The sequence below is a fragment of the Nyctibius grandis genome, chromosome Z (assembly GCF_013368605.1).
Source record: "Nyctibius grandis isolate bNycGra1 chromosome Z, bNycGra1.pri, whole genome shotgun sequence".
NCBI classification, from domain to species: domain Eukaryota; kingdom Metazoa; phylum Chordata; class Aves; order Nyctibiiformes; family Nyctibiidae; genus Nyctibius; species Nyctibius grandis.
In genome coordinates, this window is record NC_090695.1 from 98,802,139 (window position 1) to 98,818,943 (window position 16,805).

The 16,805-nt window shown below is 63.7% G+C and overlaps 3 protein-coding genes across 3 annotated transcripts; 1 reads left to right on the forward strand and 2 right to left on the reverse strand.

Moving 5' to 3' along the window:
* Positions 1 to 6,439, reverse strand: LOC137676597 (hexosaminidase D-like). The gene is made up of 15 exons (XM_068423524.1): positions 6,379 to 6,439; positions 3,827 to 4,039; positions 3,526 to 3,622; positions 3,138 to 3,375; positions 2,932 to 3,041; positions 2,541 to 2,628; positions 2,290 to 2,454; positions 2,018 to 2,201; positions 1,780 to 1,851; positions 1,470 to 1,674; positions 1,292 to 1,374; positions 1,018 to 1,096; positions 672 to 773; positions 449 to 538; positions 1 to 338 (listed from the first exon to the last, which is right to left on the reverse strand). The coding sequence occupies exons 3-15, from the start codon at positions 3,618 to 3,620 to the stop codon at positions 155 to 157; spliced, it is 1,695 nt and encodes a 564-aa protein (XP_068279625.1). The 5' UTR covers positions 3,621 to 3,622; positions 3,827 to 4,039; positions 6,379 to 6,439; the 3' UTR covers positions 1 to 154.
* Positions 6,440 to 7,078: 639 nt separating this feature from the next.
* MLST8 (MTOR associated protein, LST8 homolog) lies at positions 7,079 to 11,499 on the forward strand. The gene is made up of 8 exons (XM_068423528.1): positions 7,079 to 7,277; positions 7,391 to 7,442; positions 7,537 to 7,699; positions 7,774 to 7,849; positions 9,134 to 9,286; positions 9,473 to 9,597; positions 10,055 to 10,218; positions 10,762 to 11,499. The coding sequence occupies exons 1-8, from the start codon at positions 7,149 to 7,151 to the stop codon at positions 10,878 to 10,880; spliced, it is 981 nt and encodes a 326-aa protein (XP_068279629.1). The 5' UTR covers positions 7,079 to 7,148; the 3' UTR covers positions 10,881 to 11,499.
* BRICD5 (BRICHOS domain containing 5) lies at positions 11,275 to 16,800 on the reverse strand. Its single transcript, XM_068423530.1, has 6 exons — positions 15,749 to 16,800; positions 14,459 to 14,590; positions 13,773 to 13,925; positions 13,418 to 13,525; positions 12,239 to 12,392; positions 11,275 to 11,750 (listed from the first exon to the last, which is right to left on the reverse strand). Exons 1-6 carry the CDS (start codon positions 15,785 to 15,787, stop codon positions 11,656 to 11,658), a joined length of 681 nt encoding a protein of 226 aa, XP_068279631.1. The 5' UTR covers positions 15,788 to 16,800; the 3' UTR covers positions 11,275 to 11,655.
* Between the last annotated feature and the right edge of the window lie 5 nt (positions 16,801 to 16,805).

Below are 16,805 nucleotides of genomic sequence, written 5' to 3' on the forward strand. Positions count from 1 at the left end.
TCTACAAAAATACTTTATTGTGGCAGGGGGACGCGCGGGAGCTCTCTGTACAGCACAAACCGACGGCAGCGACGCCGTCACCGCCACACACGCGATGGCGGCACCCGGAGCCCACCCTAAGGGGGCAGCGGGAGCTGGTGGGGGGCTGCAGCCCCTACGCCGCCTTGGGCCTGGCGTTGAGGCGGATGATGGCCCGGTAGTCCCGCACCAGGTCCCGCAGCTGGTCCAGGTAAGGGTTGACGTTCTCCTCCATCCACTCCTCCACCGTGTCGGGGAAGTAGACCCTCTCCAGGTGGGCGCGCAGGTCGCGGACGAAGCTCTCCCAGTCCTCGTGGAGCCTGGCAGGGGGACAACAAGGGCTCCAGCTCCCTCCTGTGAGGAACCCCAGAGCCGAGCCCAGGACCCCTCACAGGCACCCGGGGGGCTCCCGGCCCCCAGCACCACGTACTTCAGCACCTTGCTGCCGAAGGTCTCCATGTTGCGGGGGTTGCCGAACTGGCGCTTGCGGTGGTAGGGGCTGAACCAGCCCTTGATGGCGCTGGGGAGGCACGAGGGGCGCGGGGGCCACCCGGGGATGGGGAGCTGCACGCCAGGCAGGTCCCCTCCCCTGCAAAAACTCTGGTGCTCCAGCCGTGGGGCAAGAGCCCACCGAGCCCGCGGCCACCCCTCACCTCTCCTCCTCCAGGGCTTTGAGGACGCTCTCCTTGAGGTGCCCGTTGACCTGCTCCACCATGTGGTAGATCTCCACGCCGGGGAACGCTCCCTGGCCCTCGCTGGGGAACGGGGGACGAGGCGAGACCCAAACACGTGAGGTGCACTGGCCATGCCAGGGCTCCAGGCTGGGTGAACCCCAGCACCCTGCACGGCTGGAGGGCACCCACCCTCACCCCCGGCGGGTCTGGGACCGGGGCATTTGGGTAACCAGCCCCCCGCTCCCCTCCAGCGCATCCCTTCTGATGTGACTGGGGTGGCAGTGCCACGGCTGCCCCCCCGCCACGGCCAAGCTGTGCCACCCACCACGTGCTCTGCTCCAGCTGCATGCTCTGGAAGCCCAGCGTGTCCAGGACCTTCCTCTTCATCTCTTCCGTGAAGCCCCCTGGGGAGGGCGAGGAGAGGGGCAGAGGGGCCCAGGCCACCCCACCGGCAGGCGCTCACCCCTGGCTTCACCGCACCCCCAAAAGTGGGGGAGCTGATGCTCTCCCACCCCCCTGGCATCCCCCCCTGCCCACAGGCAGTGGCTGCCCGCGGGGTGGGGACACGGGGGGTGAGCGGGCAGCAGTGGGGTGCTCACCGTTCACCAGGGTCTGCAGGCAGATGGCCAGGGAGGGGATGCCGACGGGCAGCAGCTCGCAGAGCACCGAGTAGTGATCGTACCTGCGGAGCAGGGCCAGCCACGCCATCGCCTCCCGCGCCGCCGCCACCGGGGCTGCGCGGCGCCGGGGAGGGCAGGGGGTCCCGCCGCCCCTCACCTCTGCCAGCCGGTGAGGACGATGCCCTGGCAGCGCAGCGGGGCGAGCCGCGGCAGGGCCCGCATCACCTTCAGCCAGCTCAGGTGGTTTTTGAGGTGGTAGCTCAGGGGGGGCCAGCTCTGCGCCGGGCCCGTGGTGCCCTTGAAGGCGCTGGCGAACCACACCGCCTCGAAGCCGCTCTCGGCGTACTTGGCGAGGAACGGCCCTGCGGCGGGACAGGCGCGAGCCACCGGGGCCATCATCCCGGGGGGCTGGGGGGGAGCGGCGGGGGTGTCCCCCCTGCCAGCCCCGGGAGCCTGGCACGCCTTACCGATCTGCTCAGCCTCGAAGTCGGGCGCGTAGAACCACACCACGGGCGAGACGTGCTTTGCTATCCCGGACTCTGTGGGGATGGGGACATGGGCACTGGTGCCACCACCATGTCTCCAGGGGGCTGGGCACAGGGTCCTGCCAAGCACTGGGCACGACGCCTGCCAGGGCGGCCACGTGGACGGGCGCTGCCGAGACCCCCGGCTCGGGTGCCACCGCTGCCGTCCCCACCCTCTCACCCTGCAGGGCTCCCACGCTGATCTTCCTCAGCATGTCGTCCCACATGAGCGCCCGCAGCCCCCAGTACTGCGTGGCGATGAAGCCCAGCACCTCCTTGATGTGCTTCAGGAACATGGTCCCCACGTCGCCCTTATTGCGGCTCATCCAGTTCTTGGAGTCCGTCCCCTCCCCGAGATGGAAGACCTGGATTGGGGGTGGAATGGGGACGCTCAGCACCCCTGGGAGCACGCCTGGGGCGAGGGCGGGGGTCCCTGCGCGGCCCCTCGCCCACCTCGTCCGCGCCGATGTGGATCCAGGTGGAGCGCCTGTGCTTCTCCATCACCTGCGCCAAGATGCTCTTGAGCAGGGCCAGGGTGTCGGGGACGTGGGGGTTGAAGCTGTTGGGGAAGCGCTCGACCTCCCGCAGGTGCTGGTACTTCTCGTGCTTGAGGATGAACTGCGCGGGAGGAGCCGTCGGGGGGGGGTGGTCCAGGCCACGGGCCAACGGGACGCGGGATGAAGAGCAGGACCAGGACCCCCTACCTCCACGTGCCCAAAGGTCTGCACCAGGGGCACCACCTCCAGCTTGTGGAGCTCGGCCAGCTGCTGGATGCGCTCGATGTCCTCCTCGCTGGGAGGGCAGGGACAGGCTCACCGGGGGTGCCGGGGCAGGGGGCAGAGCGTGAAGGCGCTCCCTCCTCCTTCTCCTCCTCCTCCTCCTCCTCCTCCGGCACCTGCCCGTGTAGCCCCGGCCGCCCCACGCCTGTGTGGACTTTATTATGGGGACACAAATATTGACCCGGCGGGGCAGGCAGCCGGCCTGCGTTGGCACAGCCTGGCACTCGGACCACGGTTATCGCGGGCACGGCCCCGGTGGGTCACACCCAGCCCTGGCACACCGGGACCTGCCGGGGCCACGCACAGCCCCGCTCACCTGTAGGCGTACGGGGACCTGAGGATCTCCAGCTCCCCCTTGAAGGGGAACATGTCCTCGTACTCGATGAGGACGCCGTTGGCTCCCAGCCGGGACAGGAGGGGGAACACCTGCGGGCAGGGCGGGCTCAGCCGGCGGGGACACCGCAGTCCCCGGGGACGGTGGGGACAGGCGGCAGGTCAAGCCTTGTCCCCGAGCATCCTCACCTGCTCCAGGTAGGAGACCCTGGGCGCAGCTCCCTTCAGGTCCAGGTGGACCAGCCTCATCTCGGTGGCACTGACGTCCCTGGGGACCTGCTGCCCCGGCTCTTGCCTCGGGTCCGTTATCTTTGCCACGGAGATCTCCAGAGCCTGGCTCTGGGGGCCGGTGTCCTGGCCGGTGCCACCCGCGTCCCCCCAGAACCCGCTGTCCTTGCTGACGTGCTTGTGCAGCTCCAGGGTAAAGCTGCAGGGAGCGGAGCAGGGCTGGGGGTGCCGTGGGGCACGGGGGCACCAGCTGCCCCCCAGCACCAGGCCCCCATGTAGGCACAACCCCAGGGCTCCCCGCAGACCCCGACCACGCTGGGGCCCCCCCCAGCTCCTGCTGCCACCTCACCTGTCGCGGAAGAGGAACTTGATGCCGGCCAAGGCCACGAGGAGCAGCACGACGAGGCGCAGCAGGTTCAGCCTGTGGCTCCGCTGGAAGGCCATCTCTGCGGGGCACACGGGGGTCCGGCCACGTGGCAGCACCCCGAGGGACCCCGAGCACTGCTGTCCCCACGCAGCCCCACGTACCACGCGCTGCTCCGCTGACCAGGGCAGCACAAGACCCAGAGAAAGGGGACGGGGGGGAGACCCCTCCCACCACCCTGATCCCCGTCGGGGACATGCCCAAAGGCACCCCGGGTCCCCCTTACCTCAGGTGCCTCAGCACGGGGGCCAGCGGCCAGACCTGCCTTTGCCTCCTCCTCCTCCTCCTCCTCCTCTCTGGGCTCCGCCAGCGCAGGAGCAAACAAGGCGGCGGCTGCAGGGCAGGTCCCCAGCGGGGATCCCCTCCGAGGCGGGGGCTGTGTCACGGGGTGGTCGAGTGGGGTGGCATCACGGTGCAGCCGGGATGCCAGGCAATGCCCCTGCAGACGGAGGGAGAGGGTCGGGGGTGGGATCACCCGTGCTGCCGCTGCCGGGGGCTGCAGACGCCGCACGGTGCAGGGGGAGGCTGGTCTGGTTAAACCCGTGTTGGATCCACCATGGGACACACAACCAGAGACGCTCAGCCAGGCCAGGCCCCGGAAAGCCCAGCGCTGGGGGCACCGCCACGACCGGGGGCACCACCGCAACCAGGGGCACCGCTCCCGTGAGCCCCGGGAGCCACCGACCGCCGCAGCCCCACCGCAACCCCCTGTGAAAGCACCGCAGGGGGGGACGCCAAGCACACCCCGTGTCCCCCGGCTCCTGCAGCCCCCTCGGGGCTCCCCCTCGCCCGCAGGTGACAAGGGACCGGCGGTGATGCCTGCTCCCACCCCGGGAGCCCAGAGCCACCCTGCTGTGGGCGGCACATCTCCCGCGGCACAACAGGCAGGAGGCGGCACGAATCCCCCTGGAAGTTGCACACGAGAAGCGTTACCATCATTTCTGCCCTTTTCTCTCCTTTTTTGCCAACTCTGGCATGGCAGGAATGGGACAGCGCCTCGACCCCCCCGGGCAGCCCCCCAGCCCGGCAGCCACGGCAGCTGCGACCAGCCCTTTGGGTGAGCTGCCATCCAAACGCGCCGAAGTTTGGGGTTAAATTCAGCATCGCCAGATTTGGGAACTGAAAAGCAGATTTTGGCACCGGGGGAGAGCGGCGCTGAGCCACCCCGCGCCTCCGGCTCAGAATTAGCCCTTTTTCTAGACACAGCCCTAATCCCTCCCGACACGCTCCTCCCGCAAGCTGCCACGGGGCACAGGGTAGGCACAGCGGATGGGACCCCTGGCACATCCTGCAGAGCCAGTGAGGGACCTGCTGTCCCCAGAGCATGAGGCCCCAGCAAGGCCACGGCGTGGGGCAGCGCAGCGACGTGCAGGAGGGAGCTGGAGCATCCCTGCTCCATCCCCATCGCCCGGTACCCACAGGTACCCAGCTCCAGCACAGCCCAGCGGGGATGTGCCAGGCTGGGGACGGCTGCCAGCCCGGGGGTCACCTCCACCGGGCGTGCAGGAAGGCACAGGGGGGACATGGGAGCGGGGGGCTCAGTGGTCCCCGGGCACAGGGTGCCCAGCACCCAGGAAGGCCATAAATAGGCGCAGTGCTAATGGCGCTGTCATGGGAACACAGCGCCTGATGGGAACAGGGATAAATATTTAGACAGACGCTGTCAGCTCGCCAAGATTTGGGGTTTTTAATATACGTTATCTTATTTAACTGGGGAACAGGCTGCCAGGCTGGCACAGCCCAGGCGAGGGCAGGCGGGACGGGCGCGTGCTGGCAGCGGGGCGCAGCACCGAGGGGTGACGGGGGCACCGTGGCTCTGTGCCCCTGTGCTGGGGGGTCCCTTCGCAGCGAGGGCTCAGGGGGTTGATGCCACTGCTCTAACCTGGCATCTGGCTGCTAGCACCCACTATATTTATGAACACGACATCTTCTGCTGCCAACCCTCTGGGGACGGCGCTGGCACGGTCCCCGGGAGGCTGGGGAGAGCCCGCGGCTCCTCGCAACAGGCCAGCCTGGCTCAACGCTCTCGCAGCCTCCGTGTGAGGAGGGGGCCGGGCTCTCGCCCCCCTCCCCTGCCCCCATACAGCTCCCAGCTCCCCGAAACCACCCCAGCTCCCCACTTACCTTCCCGAGCCCGGAGCAGAGGGGAACAGAAGGAAACCAAACCTGAGCTTGGAGATAGCGAGGCCATGAGGAGGACGGAGCCGAGTGCCCCCGGCTGCCCCTGGGCTGGCAGCGAGGGTTCTGGGTGCTGCCGCAGGGCTTGGGTGCCACCCGGCTGCCCACCGTCCTGCTCCGGCATTCCCCAGCCGTTGCCGTGCCAAGCCCTCGCTCCCGTGGGTGCGCACGGCGGGGCGCCCGTGGGAAGGGTGACGCTGCTCCGGGCACACTCATGTGCACGCTCACGTGTACCCGCTCACGCGCTTCCAGAGCCTTCCGAGGCCGAGGCCGTCCGCATCCCCCACACCCAGGCACGGGGTGCCTGGCACGGGGGGGCCTTTCCGCACCCCACCCAGCCCCCTGCGCTGCCGGGGCACCCCCCGCACGCCTGGGACACCCCACGTCCCCCCGCGCCCCGGGTACCCCTCGGGCATCCCCCACCCCACGGCACCCTGCGGCCCCGGTCCCACTGCGGCACCGGGCATCCCTGCGGCACCGGGCACCGTGGCGTCCTCCCGGGCATCCCTGCGGCACCGGGCACCCCGGCGTCCTCCCGGCCACCCCTGCATCCCGATCCCCGCTGCGGCCCCGAGCATCCCCGGCTCCCCCAGCCCTTACCGGCAGGTGCGGGGCCGCCGCGGGCACCGCCGGGAGTGGGAGCGGGCGCGGGCACGGACCGCAGCCGCCGCCGCCGCTCTTAAAGGGCCCGGGCGGCGCCGGTGCCGCGGCGGTGCGGGGCGGTGCGGCCGGCGAGGAGGGATGCTGCGGCTCCCGCCACCCGCCGTGCACAGCGGGCGGCACCGGCAGGGCGGGGACCGTGACACACGCCCCGGTGCACGGCGGGGGACACCGGCACAGCGAGGAGCCGGTGCGGCACCGGCCCAAAGGGTGGTCCCGGCCCCGGGACTGCACCGCGCTGGCCCGGCAGGCCCGGCCGTGCCCGGTGTGTGCCCGGTGCCCGGTGTGTGCCCGGTATCCGCCCCCCCCGCGGTGCTCGGTGCCGCACAGCTGCCCTCGGCGTTGCGCCCCCTGGCGGCGCCGCTGGGAACGAGCTTCCTCCCCCCTCACCCGTGCCCCGTGGTCTCGCCTCACCCCCCCGCGCCCTGCGCATGGTATCGCCCTCCGCCCGGCTCTTGCGCATGCGCAGTTAGCGGCCCCGCCGGCGTGGCGCATGCGCAGGGCGAGCCGTGCCCCCTGCGCCGGGCGCGCTCCGCGGCTGCCGGTACCGGGGGCGGGCGGGGGCCGGTACCGGGGGCGGGGCCGAGCTGCCCCGCGCCGCGGGACGAGCGCACCGGGCGGGCACGGGGGCGCACGCGTGGGCGGGGTGCGGCGGCGCTGCGCGGGCCGTGTGGCGGCGGCGGGGCCTGAGCGGGCCCGGCGGCGGGGCCATGAACGCGGCGCAGGGCACGGTGGGCAGCGACCCCGTTATCCTGGCCACGGCGGGCTACGACCACACGGTGCGGTTCTGGCAGGCGCACAGCGGCATCTGCACCCGCACCGTGCAGCATCAGGACTCCGTATCCTTACACCGCCGCCCCCGCCGACACCGTGAGCGCGGGTTTGGGGGCGCCCGGTCTCACCGGTCGGGTCCCGGCTGCTGGTTCTTACCGACCTTAACGGGCGCCTGCAGCAAGTGAACGCCCTGGAGATCACGCCGGACCGCAGCATGATCGCTGCCGCAGGTGAGCCCGCCCGAACCCCGCTGCCCCGGGCACGGGCGGCACCGGGCACGGGCGGGGGGGACGTCGGTCATCCCCTGCCCGGTCGTTGCTGCAGGCTACCAGCACATCCGCATGTACGACCTCAACTCCAACAACCCCAACCCCGTCATCAACTACGACGGCGTGAGCAAGAACATCACCTCGGTGGGCTTCCACGAGGACGGGCGGTGGATGTACACGGGTGGGGAGGACTGCATGGCCCGGATCTGGGACCTGAGGTGGGCAGAGGGGGGGTACCGGCAGCGCCCCGGGGGAGCTGAGGGTGTGCTCGTTCCTCACCGTGTCGTTGCAGGTCTCGTAACCTCCAGTGTCAGCGCATTTTCCAGGTGAACGCTCCTATTAACTGTGTCTGCCTGCACCCCAACCAGGTGAGCACCGGCCCCGCCACCACGTCCCAGCTCATGCTTTGCTGCGGCTCCTCTGGGGCTGCAGTGTTTGATGCTGGCAGATGTGGCAAAAAACCTGGGGGCTGGCTGGGGAGGGCGGCCCTCCTGGTGGCACAGACCCACGAGCTCTCAGTGGCATTGCTGGACAAGCAGCAGCTGGCTTCCAACACCCAGGCCACCCGTCCGCCTGCTCCCGTGGGAGGGGACGCTCCTTCGGGGCCATTTCTGTCCCAAGAACATAACCAAGGGGCTGTGATGGGAGTGGGACTGGTGGCACGGAGTGGGCTGGGAAGCTTGAGGGTGGCACCGCTGCCACTAAGTGTCATTTCGTTAATTAGTCCAACGGTGGCAATATTTATTGAGATAGCTTCATCGTTCTGCAGTCCCCTGCTGCAGCGATGCCGATCCAATTACCCAGGAGAGCTTTCCCACAGCCTGGGTAAAGCTGTGATGGTTTTAGCAATTGCACTTAGAGCTGCTACGAGGGGGCTGAGGATTGAGACGTGCAGAAGATGCTTCTGCACTGCACAGTCAGCTAAATATATCGAGCGGTGGTTGTCTTCCTCAGGAACACGCTGATGCTCACAGGTACAGGATTAGCTGTGCCCGATGACCTGATCTCCTCTAGGGATTCTGCTAAAATTATGGACAGCACAAGACTGTTGATAAAAGCCCTGGTTTGAGTGGAGAGCCGCCAGCATTGTCTTCTGGTCTGAGCACGGGCTCAGAGCCAGAACTCCTGCCCTTGAGCTGGCTCTTGTCCTTCCCCTGAGAAGGGGGGAGAGAGAGAGAGAGAGAGAAAAACCCATTTAGGCTCGTGTTCCTCAGGTGTCTGTACACTCCTGAGTGCTTCAGTTGTTCACTGGCCAACTGGCATCTCAATGCCTGCTGCTCAGACGTGCTGAAAATCATTTGGCTTCTGCAGGTGGTGTTTGGAGCTGTAGCTGTGCAGCGGTGCTGGAGATCAGGCAGCTGCTGTCTGCTCGGGGGTTTATAAAATTAGCAAGTTTCTGTAAAGGTAAACAGCCTTTTTGCAGAGCGTAACGTGAGATTAGTACCCTGCTCGCAGCGTGCAGGGGCGGGCAGCAGGCTGCTGGGGCTCTGAAACAACCCTGTGCTGGTGTATAATTAGGCAGAACAGGACCCTGATGCTTAAAACCAGAGCAAGGCTCCACGTGGTGCTACACGGGCACGATCTGGGCATCGGCTTGAGGCCGCTGCCTGTGGGATTCTCCTCAGAGGGACGAGGCTGGTGTTTTCCTGCAGGCAGAGCTAATTGTGGGTGATCAGAGCGGTGCCATTCACATCTGGGACCTGAAGACCGACCACAACGAGCAGCTGATTCCAGAACCCGAAGTTTCGGTGAATTCAGTTCACATCGACCCCGATGCCAGTTACATGGCAGCTGTCAACAGCTCGGTGAGCTCCGAGGGCCTCGAGCGCGGGGTGGGATGGACGGTGCTCGGGCAGCCGCTGGGCTGTGCCTCCCGTGGCCCCAGGCAGCCGGTCTGGGCTTTGCTGTGCTGGGGTGGGGTGTGGGAAGTCCAGGCTGCTCTTGGGTGGGCGGCCACCAGCGCGGCTGCAGATCCCCCCGTCTCGCCACAGGGAAATTGCTACGTGTGGAACCTGACGGGCGGCATCGGAGAGGAGGTGACCCAGCTGATCCCCAAGACCAAGATCCCAGCGCACAACCGCTACGCCCTTCAGTGCAAGTTCAGCCCCGACTCCACGTGAGTGTGCGCCAGCCCCTCGCCCACCTCTGATGGGAACGGAGAGTCCTTTCCAGGCAGGCAGAGCCAGCTGTGCCTCCAGCTGTTGGCTGATGCTGGCTCCACGCTGCCCTGCGGGTCCCCCAGGGAGGAGCAGGGCAGGAGGCACGGGACATGCTGGGACTGGGTTGCTGTCAGTGGCATCCCGGTCTCGTGCTCCGTGATCTCAACAAGCTTTGCAGCCACGAGCTGTTCTTACAGCTGGGGTCGAACTGCTGGAGCAAAGCAGGGAGCTTGGTGTCCTCCCCCGCCGAGTCTGTTGTGCTGGAATCTCATAAAGCAGATGACAGAGGTGTAAAGCAGTCTGATGACAGTGAACGCAGGTCTCCAGGCCATTGCTGGTCCAGGCCCACATTAACGAGAGGCCTTTGGGCACGCAGCGTGACTAATCAGGTTGCCCTCGCATGTCTCTTTGCAGGCTCTTGGCTACGTGTTCTGCAGATCAGACGTGTAAGATCTGGAGGACTTCAAACTTCTCTCTGATGACAGAGCTGAGCATTAAGAGCAACAACCCAGGGGAGACGTCTCGGGGCTGGATGTGGGACTGTGCGTTCTCCGGGGACTCCCAGTACATCGTCACAGGTGAGGCAGTGCTGGCTCCTGCCCTCAGCCCAAATCAAACCATGGGCCACGCCAGGCCCCCAGCAGCAGGGCCCTGCCCTAGCACAGGACGTAGCAGTTTCTCTAGCTGGGACATTGCCAAACCCTCATGCACCAGCATGCGAGGAGGGAGCACCCAGCCTCACACCCACAGCCAGCCCACTAACTCCCTTAAGCATTTTGCTGGTGCTGCAGTAGGGCACCTGTTTAAATGGGAGTGTCTAAATGTGTGCAGGTTATGCCACCTGGGAGCAACGCTGCTTGCAGTACTTGCAGCATGATAGTCCCTTCAAAGCATACAGGTTCTGACTCCCACAGTAACTTCTCTCTGAAATAATTAAAACCTCTCGTAATGCAGAAATGCAGTGAGCTTCCTGCTCTGCGTAGCTCCCTTACCTGTCATCAGCAGCCCTAATAATGGTGCTGAATGAAGCAAGAGGAAAAGCTTTCTTACAATAATAAAAAAATACAAGGTTTAAAGGGTAATGCAATATATCCCACTTCTCTCTTCACTTTCTGTTCCAGCCTCCTCTGATAACCTGGCCAGACTCTTGTGTGTGGAGACAGGAGAGATCAAGAGGGAGTACAGTGGCCACCAGAAAGCAGTCGTCTGCCTTGCTTTCAACGACAGCGTGTTGGGATAACGGTCACATGTGGGAAGGAGAGGAGCTCTGCTTGTTTGCCCTTGTCTTACAGTGGCAAGAGCCTCTCTGGAGCCCGAAACATGCACTTGGAACTGTCCCCTCCTCGGAGGGAGAGGGCTCGCGCTCTGGCAGAAGCAGCTGCATCTGCCTGGGGTGAGACCAGGCCTGAGCTCCGAGCAGATCGTTACCGAAACGTGTAGGGACAAAAGGGAATGGGGGGGAGCCACGGTCCTGCTGCGGGGAGCTGGGCAGGGTTCAGCTGGAGGAATCCCTGTGGCATCAGCTCTGACAGCTTTGTGATGTTCTTGTACCCCAAAGTGGGAAAAACCCAAATAAATCAGCCCTTGTAAATGGTGGGAGAGGCTGAGCAAAGAGAGGAGAGGCAGCTGCGTCCTTCTTTTGCAATCCCTTTATTCAAAGCTATTTCACAGACTCCCTTGGAGAGCTGCCCTCTCACAAAGCCAGCCACCCCCAACACGTTTAATAGCCTTGAGTTGAGCAGGGCATGGAGCTGTACAACACTACCTGCTCCACGTGACTCCTCTAGGCCTGGATCTCCTACTACCTACGGACCAGATGCAGCCCTGGAGCACAGCTGCCAATAAAGTGTCTGTACTGAGCAGAGTCCTGTTATTTTTCTAAACTCTCCTGCCCCACAGCATGAAATCAGGAAGCGTTTGGGGGATGTTGTAGCTGTTACCTTCCGTGTTGAAATCAGAGGCTTTTCAGGACTCCAGTTCAAGTACGTGGAGCAGCGAGAGGGCATCTGCAGGACTTACTCGGGGAGGTAATAGAAGCAGATAGACACGCAGATGTTGCTGGGAAAACAGATGTCGATGCAAAGGTAGATCAGCCGCTGCTTCCCCGGACCTGCCAAGTGAGCAAGGACAGCAGCGGGGTGAGAGGAATGCTTTGCAGTCCCTGGGGAGCCAAACAAGTGGAAAGCCCCAGGGAATGACCTTGCTCATTGAAGCTGGAGTAAGAACAGAGAGCGCTTGGCAGGCTGCTTGTGGGGAAGATGAAGGTGACAACAGCCAGTTGTCAGTTAAGCCACCAGTGTCGCAGGGGACTGTGTTATGGTCGTGCCACGCGAGCAGGCTGCCCTGTGCTGCCCGGGGAAGGGGGCTCGGACCTTTCCCAGCCAGCACCGTGGGTCACCGCAGGCTGTGGGTATGAGCCAGCGCCCAGTGATCACCAAACAATGGTTTGATTTTGGACTAGGGGTCACCTGTCCCTGTCCTGGGCCTTGGCAGCCCATCCCAGGACGTACATCAGATTTGCCTGGCAGAGCCTGCTCCTCTTAGATGTACTAAAAACCCTCGTGCATCCCTCTCTGCACAGGGAAACACACAACCTACCCTCCCCTCTCCTGACCCAGAAGATGGATGTCTCCTCGCACAGGGTCTGGACAGCCTCCCCCAGGCGCTCGGGGGCCACCTCTTCGCCGGCCAGGATGCCCAGGAACTCCCGGTAGTACTTGGTCTGGTTATCCTGGCGCAGCAGCTGATCGGCCTGAAAGAAACGTCCCTGTTAATCCCTCCCAAGGCACTTTGTCCCTCCCCGCGCTGCCCTCCAGCCCCGCAGATGTGCTCTCGAGGCACCCGAGGAGCAGTGACCCACGACAGCCCTGGAGCCCCCAGCACCAGGCGTGACACAAATTGGTGTCCTTCAGCCCCGTGGTGGCTGGGACAGGACGAGGCTGGGCTGAGGGTCCTCAGTGCCAGGTCCCGTTCAATGGCCGCGTGGGGTCCCAGCACCCCCAACTCTTTTACTTCCATTAAGGAGCCTCAGAGCCTGGCAGGTGCTTGCTTCTCCGTGCATCCCCTTTGGTACCTGCTCTCAGGGGAGCGTGTCCCTACACTCCTCTGGGTTAAAGGCTGCCCAGCTTGGTGGGAGTGGACAGCAAGGGACAAGGAGTCCCCAGGAGCCCCCAAGGAAATGGAGAGCGATGGCAGGGGCACAAAAAAATGAGGGCTTCTGTCTTCTTGAAACAGAACCTGCCCCCAGCCCGTGCACCCAGTGACATTGTGTTCAGAGGGTCCGTATACCTGATTTACTCCAGCATTTTCCGCTGTGAATTGCTAACAAAACCCCTTTGTTTTTGGTTCCCCAGATTTTTGAGCAGGTAACAGAATCCAGTGGGAGCGGGTCCTGCGAGAGCCCTGCTATTCACCGCTGCGGGACACATCCCCCTTCCCCAGCCTGCAGCCCCGCCGTTTCTCACACGACAGGGTATAGTAAAGCCGGGATAGGGAAGCTGGGCCCAGCATGGCAGAGCTCTGCTCCTCCACAGGATGCCAGAAGAGCCCTCCCTCGAGCACTGAATCGCACCGAACAGGGGCTGCCGCTGCCACCCCCGGCTGGGAGGGCCCATGCCCTCACTTAGCCACGCTCGGGACACTGGTGCACAAGAGTCCCTGCTGTGAACACAAATCCACACAGGAAAGGCCCTTCAGCGAGCCAGGGCTCTGTGCAAAGCCCAACTCATCCCCCACGCCCGCTCAGCCACCCCGGGAACGGCCGCAGCGGCTGCTCACTGTGTGCTCAGACGTGTTGAGAGCCGTCTGCAGGGCCTGCAGGTCCCAGGCGTCCATCCTCCTCAGGTAGCACGCGCGCTGCTCCGCCGGCTTGTAGCACACGAAGCCCTGCGAGACAGATCGTGCCCCGTTACGGGGACACGGGTGTCTTAAGAGCCCCAGAAACGGACATTCCTCCTTTTGCCCTGGGTTATCTTTCCTAACTAAAGGTGTAGAGGCACCTGAACAGTAGCTGGTTGATGTTTTTCCTGGTCTACACCTCCTCCTCCCACCCCAGCAGCTCTTCTCTCAGCGGCCTGGGCTCCCCTGCTCTCTTCCAGGCTCGTGGGGCAGGTAAGGATCCCAACACACTCACGTTCCTGCTGTCATACAGCACCACAGCCGTGTGGTTGCTCTGCGAGGTTACATAGTAGGTGACGGTGCTCCTGGACTTGTCCACCAAGGCCGTCTGGTTCCTCAGCGGGTCTTGCTGGCCCTGGAGCGTGAGCCGGACGAGCTGCGAGCCAGCCTGGGCACAAAGAGAGCGAGGGCAGCACCGACCACCAGCTGTTCAGCGGCTGCGTGCGGCATCTCCCCACCCACATCCCCACCCAGACCCTCTGCTGGTCCCTGTTGCTTGTCTGAATAATTCAGCAACAGAGAGAAGCAAGCACTGACCCAGGGGAGGGGGGCAGGTCTGTGAAGCAGGGGAGAGGTGCCGGTGCCCCTCACGCCGAAGGCAGCACCCCGTGGGGCTGCAGGGTGCCGGAGGAGGGGGCCAGGGGACGGGCCAGCCTCTGCCACCGCCGCACAGGGGGAGGCTGGGACCCGGCCCCCCAGCCCGTCGCCTCGGAGGCCACAGCCACGCTGGATGGCGCCTGCTTAGCAAAACACCAGCTCGTGGCTGGATTTACAGAGGATGCAACTGAAGTTCCTCTAATTTAAGCAACGGTTTCTGGCAGGCGCGTTGCAGGGGTGAGACCGGCACTGCTCAGCTTGCTGCCTGCGACGGGGTAACCGGCCGAACCCAGCCCCGACCTCAGCCTGGCGGGGGCCCCGTACCTGGGCAGAGCTGGGGGAGAAGCTGAGAACCCCCACGACGCTGACGCCGACAACTGCCAAAACCAAGGCGACGGCCACGACGATGCAGAAGGTCCTGGCTGGAGGTGCGGGGTGTGCTGCAGGCCTCCCGTCCTGGAGCCGAGGCGAAAGAGGGAAGAAGGAGTTAAAGTTAACCCTGCTGCCGGTTATTCCTCTTCAGCACACAACACACTTCCCACTCACAAATCACCGTGCCACGCAATAACGGCGCTTTTACCCCCCAGCGATGAGGTTTGGGACCCGACACGCCGGTGACCAGCACTCCCCCAGCCCAGAGCTCTCCTGGAGGCTGCGAACCCGCCGAGGAAGGGCTGGAGCAGGAACTTCCCACAAACGGGGGCTGCTGCTGTGCTTTAGCAGCAAATTATTTTGGTTTATAGCAGAAATCCCCAGAACCATCAGCATTTGAAACAGGCCCCGCGGGGCGTGATCCTGCTTCCTCGCCCCTCTGTGTATTTGGTTGTATTTTATTTCCTTGGTAAGTTGTTCTTCACGCAGACCAAGCCATTACTTGAAGCAAAAGAGCTTGGCAGCCATGTGGCACTTCTAAAATTAAAATTAATTTTAATTCTTATATTAAAACAATTAAATTTAACTTAATGGCACGTAAAATCATTTTTACAAAGCAGAAAAAATGTGCTTTCGATCGTCCCAACTGTACAGCCCACACTTAAAAAACCAATCTGTTTCTCAATCCTCTGAAGCACAGAGGAATTCGGTGAGTGCCCACGGTGTGATTTGCTACAGCCACACAAGGGGCTCTTCCAGCCTCCAGGGTGGTTACCCATCTTTTTTGGTAATATGTAACTTCCAGATATATTCCACCAGAAAAGCAGCGAGCCCTAAAACTGCCTGAAATCCTATCGATTCAAACGCAACAGAGCCCAAGCCCTACAGTAACGGGCAGGTTTCAACAGGTAACGAAATTCCCTCGGGTGGGAAAGGTGGGAATAAAGAACCCCAGCGGCTCCCGTCCCTCGGCAGGTCGCAGCTCACACGGGCACACGCATCCCGGGTTCTTTGGCATCTCTACCCTGACCGCCCTGGTGGGTTTATGCTGTGTAAGTCCGGGCACTCACAAGCAAACCCAGCTGCCAGCTGCCTTACAAGGAGCTGAACTGTGGGGTGCTGAGGTTCGGGATGAACAAAACCTCACCAGGATCCAGGGGAACGGCCTGAGCTCAGCCCCTTCAGGAGAGGAATCAAGCAAGCGTGGAGCAGGGGCTGTCTGCGATAGCTGGGGATACTCACCGCAGAGGCAGCGGTGCCGGTGCCGTGCCGACCCTCCATCCTCCTCCTCAGCTCTGCCGCCCGGCAGCACGCAGGCTGGGCATGATCCCTGGCCCCCGCCGCGCCTGGGACACCTACGTGTGCATCTGTGAGACGTCACTACGTGCCCGGCGTGGCCAAAGGCTCCCCGGCCAGGAGCTCCTCACTCAGACCTTCAGGAGGGTGAAACCCGAGAGCTGCCACCTGGGGAGAGCAGAGGGGAAGGGGAACCCGGGGCTGTCAGTGCCTCACACCGCTCTTCCTGCTCACCTTGCGAGCCGGCTGGAGCGGGCAGGTGGACAACAATGGGGGCTTTGTGTCAGCCCTAAGAGCGGGACCGGGTAAGTCTCACGAAGAGATAAAATGAATAGAGAAAAGTGGCAGCCTGCCCTTGCCATCGGTTATTTCTACATTTCAACACGAGCTCTGTGCTGCCGGAGCTCCGGGGGCTGAAGCCAACTGTGCATCCTGCAGACTGCTGCCCTGCGAGCCTCGGCGGCACAGACACGCTCGTGTTCCACCCGCGACCTCGCTTCATCCAGACCCCAGGGAGAAGGGCCTCTGCTGCAAAGTCATCGCCAGAACCCCGTGCTAAGGCCTGTGTGCTGCAATGAGAAACACCCCGCGGGGAACAGCGTCCCCAGGTCACCAGACCGTGGTTTTCCTGAGCACCCCGGGAGCCCCCGTGAGAGCTTTGTGCTTTTGAGACCTGCCAGCCAGACGTACCCAACGGAAAAGCTCAACAGAATTCCTTCGTGTGGGATCTATCGAGGGAAAATACAGCTTTTAGACACTTTCCTATCAAACATGGCCCAGGACTGATCAAACCCAGCCATGAGGGTGGCTCATCCTAGAGTTTCTCATCACTGAGGCACTAGCAAGCCCCCTCCCCACTCACCCTCCGTCATCGTAGCAGCAAATCCCAGCCCACACCAAGAGCCCCACACAGCTCTGGGTGCCTGAACCAAAGAAATATACTCCAGGGTCTGGATTTCTTTCCCCAATACATGTTAGGAGCACAGATGATAAACACAAACCA